The sequence below is a fragment of the Nymphalis io genome, chromosome 9 (genome assembly GCF_905147045.1).
Source record: "Nymphalis io chromosome 9, ilAglIoxx1.1, whole genome shotgun sequence".
Taxonomy (NCBI): Eukaryota; Metazoa; Arthropoda; class Insecta; order Lepidoptera; family Nymphalidae; genus Nymphalis; species Nymphalis io.
This window is the reverse complement of record NC_065896.1, coordinates 11,407,355-11,418,792: the sequence shown is the minus strand read 5'-3', so window position 1 is coordinate 11,418,792 and position 11,438 is coordinate 11,407,355. Positions and strand designations below refer to the sequence as shown.

The following is an 11,438-nucleotide window of genomic DNA, read 5'->3' as shown; positions in this document are numbered from 1 at the left end:
CTTTCGTCTTCAAACATTGCGGTATAGACGACTTGAGGACTTGACGAAGGTTGCCAAATGCGTACGTTTTTTTAAGGGAACAAAAAAAATCTTGAATAATTGACCCCTTAAAAAATCTCTCTAAATAACTGTACCCCCTAAAAAATCCCCTGGACATCTTTATTCCCACCAAATTTGGGGACAAAACCCCCAAGTTGGCATCACTGCTGACACTTACTATTTAACGTAGACAGAGAAACAAATAGACCCAGGGGCCATGAAACCACGATTGAGACAGAGATAGTTTGTCAACATGTGCGTATAATGTTGCCATAGTAACTGCATTCCCTGTTTTGGGAGATAAATCATTTACAGGATTTAATAAAACAAAGTAAGGTTATTAAATTTTACTTTTTAATATTTATTATACATTTTTTTTAATTAAAATATTTTTTTGTTTTCCTACTACACCCAAAAATCGTTGCATTGTTTGTTTTTGTTTTCGTTATCAATAGTACTTTAACATCTTTATACGGTACTGCATTAGCATTTTCCTCAGATGTTGAAATCTAAAACACTTAATTAAATTATTAATAAAGAGTGGTTGCCACATATATCTCTATGTTAACCTCTTGACTCGGAATCTAACAATTATAAATAGGAGAACGAATAAATTAAAATAACATATTTACATATAACGAAGCACTTTAGGTTATCATTGGATTCCGTATTTATTTGTTCATTGTCGACGAGTCGATATTTTTTATCGAATCGGGACATTTTTTTTAGCTGACGCTGGCAGCACTTAAATGATAGGAAAGATATAGGATTTTAATGCAATATAAGGTTCCGTCATGCTATGGCATAAATAAACATCACTGAGAAACTATATTTAGGGACAAAATAGTCGTACATACGCATGAAAACACACGCCGGCAATTTTCTTCTTACTATCGCTTTAACATGAATAATACGACATTGCACCATTGTATAACTATCGATATGATATAAGGATTGTTTCTCGGCCTTTTCACTGGGTTAGAATCGTTTTCTAACATAAAATAAGTGAAAATTAAACAAAAAACACAATGAACGCACCAACTGTCAAGTTTGTTTCGCTACTTGAGTAGCGAAATAAACACCAAAACTGGTCACGCGATAATTAACAAAAGATTTAATAATCTCTGTCTAAACCATTTCTAACGTAATTTTCGTTCTCTTTCTTGTGTAAGTGAAAAGGAAATAGTCATTGCGTCTATTAGTTTCTCTGTCTACGCTACTTAGTAAGTCAGTCAGTGTCGCCAACATTTTTCAATGCCAATTACCATTTTCCTTTTTCAAACTAAAAGAGATGGCAAAGACCCTAAAAATTTTTTTATATATTATAGTTAGGCGGACGAGCGTAGACAAGTTTCTCTGTCAACATTATTTTTTTTTAATTACATTACAATTACAAATACAGATTAAGCTATTTTCTAATCTAACTTCTTCATTTCGTAAAAAAATTATTTCTTTATTAGGATTCATTAAATTTATTTTATTATTAGGATTTCATAATAAATTTATTTCATTATTGCTTATGTTTCGATTTTATTTTTTATCTAACTCCTGCAATATAATCATTGCTCTAAGTTTTTATTGAATAATAATATTATTTGGTATGGCACTTTATAGAATTAGACAGAACCAACAGTAAATGGATAACGACGAAACAATGTCAGACTGACAGTAATAAAAAATGACGTCAGGCAACATTGATCAGTCAAGAAAGAATATTACTAAAATAAATGTTTTATTTTTATATTAATACTAATTTATTATTAATAATCGAAATATTTTTACGGCTTAACTAACTTATTCTACGATTGTTTGTTATAGTTGTTTCTACATTAGTATCATAAATGGGGGATGAAAAGTCTGAAGATCTTTCACAAACGGAATTATCGAACTGTGAGAGCGTTAAGGAAAATGAACAAAAGGAGAACGATAATAATGGTAAATCGGACAAAATTAAAGGTACTACTAATACTTATTATCTATCAAATTCTTAGCTAGACCTTGTATTTAGTGGTCTCGCAATATAGTGAAATAATCACGATATTGTGAGTTCATAGAGACACTTATATTCTAATTCAAAAACAATGCTCTTTTTTATTTCAAATCAATTTTATCAAAACAAATCAATCAAACAATTAAATATATCTTTAGTTAATTATCAAAAAATTATATTCTTTTATTTAATTCAATAAAATAAACATGACAAGGAAATCAAAACAATAACTATTCTTACTAAATTATATATCATGTTTTTTTTCAGTTGATATATTGTTAAAGGCAACTGGCAATGCTCCTATTATGAAAAAGAAAAAATGGGCTGTAGATGCTGAAAAACCTATTGGCTGGATTATGGAATTTGTTAAGAAATATTTAAAACTTGAACCTGAAGAAAAATTGGTAAGATTTCTTTATTAATATATTGATATTTCAAATCAAGTCAATACATATTTTAATAACAGTAATTTTTTTTCAGTTCCTATATGTAAATCAAACATTTGCTCCGTCACCCGATCAAATAATAAGAAACCTATATGAGTGTTTTGGTACTGATGGTAAACTTGTATTGCATTATTGTAAGAGTCAAGCATGGGGTTAAGAACACAAATGTGGTTTATTCTACTTACTGATAACAATGTCAAAGCCATAAATTAACACTTTTTATAAACTGCATTTACCTGTCATGCAGTTCTAAGTATCAACAATTAATTGTTATTTTTGAGCAACAAAGCAGCATCTAGTGACTGCATAGAAATTTTTCAAAAACTAATTATTTATTTATCAGATTATATTTACTACTACTGTCATTACCAACAGTAATATTTTAATTTATTTCTTGTAAAAATATAGTATTCGCATGTTAGTTGTTTAAATGCTATAAATATGATATGTTTATGTTATGTATGCTTTATTATTATTTAAAAAATATACTCAATTTTCTAATATGTATAAGCTTATATTAATTATATTACTTTAAATGCATTGTGATAAAGTTTTATTTAATTTGTTAGTCATAAAGACAATTTACTATTTAATGGTTTTAGCTGTAAGTATAGAAAATAAATAAACAAAATTACTGTATAAAAATGTAATAAATATAATAAAATTATCAATATTATGAAATACAATTAGCTTTTGGATTTTTGGATAAACACAATGACAAATGTCATTACTTGAAATAATATTTCAAACAATATTCTCAGTCTTTATTTTTTATCACTGCTACTGTTGACATAATCTTTACTCGTTGTCCTTGTGGGAAGGTTATCTGTATGGAATAAAAATACATGTATAATTTATAATAGTAAAAAAATCGTAAGCAATTCCTATGAAGTTTATATTGAAATCATAGCAATTTTGAGACAATTTAATAATTAAACTATTATATAAACCGAGATGGCCTAGTAATTAAAATGTGTAATCTTAACCGTTGAACCCATGCATCACCAAGCACCAATGAAATTTCTTGTGATTAATTTGTGTTTATAATAATTATTCATCTCGTGCTCGACGGCGAAGGAAAACAAAAAAGTAACTAGTGAGATTCTTGCCCATTCTTCTCGGTAGAATCTCCATTCCGAACCGGTGATAGCTTTGTATCAAATTCACTATGATAAGAGTCCTTATAAGCCTATTTGAATCGTGAGGGAACCTGCATGTGTCTAATTTCACTGACATTCTGCCACATGTGTATCCACCAACCCGCATTGGATTAGAGTGTGGTGGTATACTTCTTCATCTTATCAAACTTTCTTAAAGGGGAGAAGAGGCCTTAGCTCGACAGTGGGACATTAACAGACTGTCATTTAATTCGAACGCCATGCTATTAATGTTGATATATTCCCAGTGCATATAAATATATCGAACTTTCACTTTAACTGACATTGTGTATTAGAGTGAAGGAAGATTTATGACTTTTTTTTTATTTAAACTTTTTTAGTGATACATCTAAGATAATATAAGTTAGCATTACCTGTTGGTTTAGATGATTTGTTACCAGTACTATTACCAGTTTTGGGCGAGCTCTTTTTGGACTGATTGGGTTTTACAGGGTTACATGGGCAGCAGGAATGCACACTGCTTCTTGTTGTATCCATAGCTTCGATTTTCTCAGTCTATTTTTTGGAAAACAATACCAAATTCAAAAATAATTAAATGGATTAGACTAGGAACTAAGCGTAAGTCTTGGGTTTAAATAGTCCAAAATACATTTGAATTTCATGAAGGTTACCTTTGATGGCGCTGATGGTATCTTGTTCCGCCTATCACCGACTGCTTTTTGTGTCGGCTTATCTTCGAGTTGTAGTTTTAATTCTTCTTGCAAAGTTTTCGGAGATTCCACCGTACTTTTTTGTTCTGAAGGCTGGTTCTCTTTTTGGAGGTACATCTGCACCAAAATAGACTTTAATATGTACGACATTTTGTCTATCGTTTGTGTTACTTATTAAGTAGTTAATTAATTTCGCTCGCGTGTTAGTGGAGGGGAGCAGGTGTTAGGTATAAAAAAGTAACCTATGTACCCTTCCCTGGGGTGGAAGCTTTTTTTATACCGAATTTCATAAAAATCGATTTAGTGATTAACCCATGAAAGCGTAACAGACAGAGTTACTTACTAACTTAAGAAAAAGGGTTGCCGTTAGGAAGGCGGTCGGCTGTATAAAGTCAAAAATTAATGCAGTTCACACACTGTTCCGACCCCAAATAATAGGATGAGGATAAGAGAGTGATGATTATGACACGCCAATATCAATGGCGACACTCACCTCGGGCACCTTCCACACGATGATGCTGCCGGCGGCGCAGCTGCTGACGATGTGCCTCGCGTCGGGGCTGAACCGGCAGCACGTGACGGCGCCCGCGTGCCCCGCGCCCGCGTGCGTGTAAACGCCCTCCTGGTACTTCCACAGCTTCACGGGAACGGGACATATGAGGCTCGTTTTACTTTTCGACTCGTCAAATGAAGACTCAGCTCCCGTATTTTAAATGTAAGCGATTTTCATAGAATTTACGACCAATATTTTGGAAAATTACCACCTATATCGATTATTATCTTGGCTTCTATATTTCTTTAGATTCATTATACAATCTAATCGTACATAGGTGGTGAAATATACAGTTGAAAAGTTTTGTTACCTTAACCATTTGGTCGTTGCCACCCGTTACAAAAAGTTCACCGTTTTGCGTTATGTGAAGACCGTTTATCGCTCCAACTTTACTAGCCTCGAGCTGAAATGACAAAACAAAAACGACATAATCGAGAGCCGAAGACGTTTATTTTTCACCAAAAAAAAAATACAGCTTCTGAATGTTAGATTCACTAATCCGACGACATACGGGACACACACATTGGTCGCCGCAATATCACCACACTAAGCCTCTAATCTCACTTAGGTATTAATTACTCTATTTAGATATTAAATATTTGATGGCATCTGGCTTAGTTGCTTTCCTCATTCAGCCCTTTATCTTACTAAAAATGTAATATCAAATACTAAGATGTTTCTTAATTAATTCTTATATAGATATATTCCTATCAGTCGCCATTTATTTCTGCCTGCGGGTTTATTAGTACCTCTCGAGCGAGATTCCCGCTACCCGCCTCCCAGTAGGCAACGCGTCGGTCGGAGCCGCCCGTCAGCAGCTGACACCCGCGCGGTTCGAAGCAAACGCACATGAAGAGGGTGTTAGCGTACATAACTTGACGCCGGGATAGCGAACTACGGACAGAAGTATAGCGACATCTCAACATTTACTTTACGTTATGATATTATAAACTTGTTAATTAAAAGGAACTAAACTTTCAAATTTGGAATCCCTACTACCAAAAAGACATAAATTTACTGGAAAATGTACAAAGAAAAGCTACCAAGATACCACATGTTCTACGCCGTAAATCATACCAAGAGAGACTCCATGCTTTACAACTTACAACCCTTGAAGAAAGACGCCTACGCGGTGACCTAATCGAAACATACAAAATCCTTAACCACCACTATGACTTACCAGATATACAGAATATCTGCAACCCTAAAAACAACGATAGAACATATAGAGGGCACCAAACAAAGTTAAACAGAACTCCAACCTGTAAACAAGCTGCACATAACTTCCTAAGTAACAGAGTGGTTTCTAATTGGAACAAGTTACCCGAAGAAATTGTTTTGGCCACTTCAGTTAATGCTTTCAAAAACCGACTTGATACCTGGTTAAAGTCACAGAAGCTGTCACTTCTGCAAAAATGATTTTTCAACACAATTTACATAGACATATCAGCTTATCAGCTGCTCGTCTATAAATAAATAATAATAATAATAATAAATATTTCCCCTGTCAAATTAAGGCCATGACAGTCAAAATAACGAACTCGCAGTAAATATTATAGTACATAAGTGTATGCGCAAGCGCAGATTATTTCTTCACTCTCATAGATACATGAAACGGCAATCCGACACAACCGAAGTCACGGAATTAATATGACACTAAGGGTATTCCTGACAAAAAAAAGTATAAACTTTAATCCAGGATTTAACCGAAGTACCTATCTCGGGTTCATTAACCTTATCAACTAGAAACTAGTTTATCAATACAATTTTCCTAAACATAAAACAATAAATGGCGGAGAAGTGTTACAAAGTGTAAAATACATACACAAGATCCCAAATTATACAAGAACCGTCTGTTCCAGCGCTCACAGCTTCCATGTCATTGGGCGATACTTGTATAGCGGAAACTGGACTCTTGTGTTCTTTTAGCACCTTCTTTAAGCTCTGACATTCTGGTTTTATGTCCCAAAGGCGAACCTGTAAGAAAAATAAACGTTTTATAAATAAAATAATCGAAAATTTACTAAGTTTGTGTTGTCTGTCGGTTAGCGTTTCAAGTTTTATTAAGTATATTTTAACTAATAAAACATCAAACCTGTCCTTCACAACCGCCAGAGATGAGGGTGCGTCCATCATGGGTCATGTCTAGCGCTGAAGTGCCTTTGTTATGCGTGTTATATATGCAGTAAATAAGTCGTCCTGTGAGTGGCGTGAACGCGCGAATGTTACCGTCATTCCAAGCTGTCAGTTTATAAATGATTTATTAATAAGATATTAAAACAACATTTTAATATATGTCATTTAATTATTTGAATTCTTTTTATCAAAAACGGGTACCTATATATATAGTTACGTAACGTAACGGTACTTTATTATAAACAAAAGCAGGCTACAAAAATAATCGTAAGCTTAACAACTGGTAGTAACTTACAAAACTTTTTCAAACTTTATGAAAAACAAATCTAAGTAAAATGATTTTAATAGATTACTTATTTTATATTCCAATACATGATGCAAACGAACCAGTTCTATGAAAGTCAGCACTCAGACGAAGGACTCACCGGTGACGATGGACTTGCCGTCGGCGGAGAAGAGCAGAGCGGAGCACGTGAAGTTGGGCACGACGATGCGCAGTAGCTCGCGGGCCGAGCGCGCGCACCACACGCGTACGTCGCCCGCGCCCGCGCTCGCGAACACGCCCGACATGCCCCTGTCACACCGCGCGCTACACCACACCACGCCACACCAAGCCACACCAAGCCACACCGCGCGCTACACCACACCACGTCACACCAAGCCACACCGCGCGCTACACCACACCACGTCACACCAAGCCACACCGCGCGCTACACCACACTACTCTACTCGCGGTACACACGGGCGGCGGGCCCTTCTTGGGAATGGCCTACGTGCTCAATCGAAAATTTGATAATTATATTATTAATTTATTATAAGTATTAGTTTTACCCAAATAAGTAAAACAAATTTTATAGTGATTTTTCGCATCAACGAAGGTAACAGAGTTGACACTTAACTATTATTAAAAAATATACATATGTGTGTATACTATATGAGTATATTTGTAATTTTTCCTGATAAAAAGAAATATTTACTACAAATTTCATACTAATGGTTAATGTGGATATTTTCTAGGTTAAACAGCTTAAAACAATAAAACTAGTTAAATCAGTATTAGATATATGTATGAGTATTATATCTCTAATAGAATACCTCGGAAAAGCGATATCATTAATGGCGCAACGATGACATGTGACCACGAGTATGGGGTCAAATGTGACCACATTGATAGCATATATTTCACTTGTTTTTGTACCGGCGAGGAGAAGACGCTTGTCACCTTTTCGAGATGGTGACTCCATCAATTCCAGAGATGTAATACTACCATCGAGTTTCACGCTTTTCAGCTAAAACACATGAAACATAATAAAATATCATAGACCCTTATTTGTTGATGGTTTTATTGAAAACAAACTAAATTTATAAAAACACTTTTACTAACGGCTCTAAAGTAAGGTTTATTTGGGTTCAAAACTTTTCCTCTAGGAAATTCGCCTTTCCAGTTAATTTCGTCTAATACGTCGATGGTGCCATCACCGGCACCGACAATAAGGCATCCATCCGTCATTATTAATATCGATTCTATACCTAATCAATTAGGAATAAATTACAATTTGTAAAAAAAAAAAATTAACTGATCTCCGTCATGAAAACAATATAATGATATTAAAAAAAACGATCGTTACCTTGACTATAACATATGGACTCTGGTCGCTTTCCTTTCTTCCAAGGTCCGCATTTTGCTAAGCAGCCGATTAGAGAAGGCTTGCAATGGGCGACAGAGGCGGTTGGTTCCGATGGGTAATTAATTGAAAATTTTATTATGTCCCCAGTCCTGACGAAACAATAATAAAAAAAATTACACAACCTATTATTCAAGGTTCAAGGCAATCAAAATTACTATTACAGGACGAGATTAATTTTTGTCGTGCTCAGACACCATATTAAATCAGTGTAGTGCAATAAGCATCAAATCCTCTCAAGAGGAATCGAGGCCATAGCAGTAGGATATTTAATATCTGTTATTTTAATTATTATTTTTATTCTGTCATTTTTACTAACGTGGTTCCCGCCATGCCGAAAGTATCGTCTTGATTGACGGCAATACAACGCACGCATCTTCGCAATTTGCCCAATGTTACGTCCACTACATCCAAGTTCTTACTCTCGGCCCGGATATTCCATACGCGAAGATTAGCTGCGACAAATATTTCATAGATGTTATATTACAAATCATAAATTGAAAACTTAAGTTAAACATAGTTCATAAATACTTTATCTATCTATACAGGGTTATATACTATAAGTTGAATATATATAGTAGTCGTTAATTTTCATGCAGAAATCGAAATATTTAGTTGATACCTGTAATTACACTTGTGAAAATGTAATGAATGAATATGTCTAATTACAGCCTAATCCAACCACCAGAGGAATTGTTATCATTGGTCTAGACTCCCGCGAATTTGGTTAGTCTCCCTTTAATGTGGCCGAATTCAGTATACAATAACAATAATAATACTAATCTATATAGTATATTAAGAAATAGGATTCAATACACTTACAATCGCCTCCGGTAACGAACGAATTGACTCTCAAAGATAATGGCGAAAGAGTCATAGCATCGCCGGTTGTCAAACGAGCCGCGGCCGCTGTACCAGTGGCGGCACCAGCAACGCAATCCCACAACACAACACAACCATCATCACGCCCACCGAGAGAAATCATGTAACGCTCATCTGATGAAAATGCTAATGCTTCTACGCGCACCTAAATGAATGAATGAATTTGATGGATACTTATTTTATTTATTTTATAGAAAAGGTAGGCGGGCAAATCGCCACAGTGGTATGAGGTCACCATTGCCCATAGACATTAGAGCTGTAAACAATATTAACCTTTCCTTATATCGCCATTGTGCTACCAATCTTAGGAAGTAAGATGTTATGTGCCTTCAAGTAGTTACACTGGCTCAATCCCCCCTCAAACCGGAACTCAATAATACTATATTGTTGTGTTCCGGTTTAGATGCTTGCACAAACTCCTACCACCAAGTGCCTAGTATTTTCCATTTCATGGTCTATAAAAAGATGCTAGAATATTACGAAACGAGTCGTTTCTTTATGTAAGTACCATATTTCTTTATCCAGGTACCAGGCTTTAGGTAGTTACATACTTTAATAATACTCTTATATAAGACATGATATAAATTGTAAAATATATTATATGGATAAGTCTTTAGTTATTCATAATAAATTATTGCTATACTTATATAAATTGTATATGAAAATTTCCATTTTATTTAGTGTGAATAATTCTTGAATATGTACTACTTATGTTATTCAATTGCATTATTTTAAACAATAACTTTAAAAAAGTACAATCTTTTTTTTATTAAAAAAAACCCGTTTAATTAAAAATATAATAAACGTATTCGATTTTTCAGTAACTCTGATATTCACATGGGGCGATAGGAGACTAACATGAACATACTAATATCATCATTCACACATACATCGCGTACCCTCATAGTCCTCACCTTATGTAATTCATGACTTCCTATCATAGTCTTGTTCTTAAAATCCCATAATTTAGCAGACGCTTTAAACCCAATGTGGTTGATTTGACCTGATCCTATGAAAGTTCCTTTAGAAGATACAGCCACAGTTGAAACACTGTTGGTATGGCCGCTGAGGAAATACATCTTTTTCGTTTTCCACTCTTGAATGCAAACTTTATTCCCCATTGGGTATATAATATGTTCACCATCAGGGTGGACTTTGAGGCCACGAATTGCCGAACCTAAATTAAAAAGTTATAAAGAAGCATGTAAAGGACAAATATTGTTAGCCTAGTTTATTTTTAATAATCGAATTATTAAAAAAATTTAGTTGTAGTAACATATAGTTTTTTTTTAAATTAAATCATATGGTTACATATTTTAGCTTAAATCCCTGAACTTGAGCTTTACTAAAGTTTTTACTTACCATCAAAACCTATGATTGCATATGGTTCTAAGTTTTTTACTTCCATTTTTTGTTTTCCTGAGTCAGTCTTTATGCATATATGTATGATTGTACAAAAAGAAAACTTTGAATCTAAAATAAAATTATATTTTAAACAATTCAAAGTGCTATTTTGAAAGCTTAACAACTTTGTTTAAAGTTTTCTGTTGCTAAGATACCAAACTATGATTATGTCTATTTTTTATTTCATTCAAGTCTTGTAGCAAAGGCATTTATAATAGAGATTTAAAATTACTTTAATATTGTCTTTTTGTATCTGTCATCTATGAATTAAAATAAAACTTGTCATTTTGTCAGTTATATACTTAATACATATATATAATTTTTTTAGTACGCATCATTTGATACCAGCTAATCTTGCTTTTTTTAAAATTAAATATATTGTTATGATATTATTCATCATAGCCAGAGAGTATGTTACACTACATGGAGAATCATAGCTTCATAAGCATAGCTTGAGTTTAAAGTAATTTATGAT

The 11,438-nt window shown here is 33.8% G+C and overlaps 2 protein-coding genes across 2 annotated transcripts; one reads left to right on the top strand and one right to left on the bottom strand.

The window, feature by feature from the left end:
• The first annotated feature begins 1,716 nt into the window (after positions 1 to 1,716).
• LOC126770680 (autophagy protein 12-like) lies at positions 1,717 to 2,957 on the top strand. Its single transcript, XM_050490189.1, has 3 exons — positions 1,717 to 1,995; positions 2,297 to 2,433; positions 2,510 to 2,957. The coding sequence occupies exons 1-3, from the start codon at positions 1,881 to 1,883 to the stop codon at positions 2,630 to 2,632; spliced, it is 375 nt and encodes a 124-aa protein (XP_050346146.1). The 5' UTR covers positions 1,717 to 1,880; the 3' UTR covers positions 2,633 to 2,957.
• A 269-nt stretch (positions 2,958 to 3,226) lies between these two features.
• LOC126770910 (cilia- and flagella-associated protein 52) lies at positions 3,227 to 10,967 on the bottom strand. Its single transcript, XM_050490519.1, has 16 exons — positions 10,922 to 10,967; positions 10,474 to 10,736; positions 9,500 to 9,704; positions 8,997 to 9,132; positions 8,621 to 8,769; positions 8,377 to 8,522; positions 8,088 to 8,281; positions 7,418 to 7,566; positions 6,952 to 7,097; positions 6,682 to 6,833; positions 5,606 to 5,750; positions 5,167 to 5,259; positions 4,797 to 4,940; positions 4,265 to 4,420; positions 4,007 to 4,148; positions 3,227 to 3,301 (listed from the first exon to the last, which is right to left on the bottom strand). Exons 1-16 carry the CDS (start codon positions 10,965 to 10,967, stop codon positions 3,240 to 3,242), a joined length of 2,328 nt encoding a protein of 775 aa, XP_050346476.1. The 3' UTR covers positions 3,227 to 3,239.
• Positions 10,968 to 11,438: the final 471 nt, after the last annotated feature.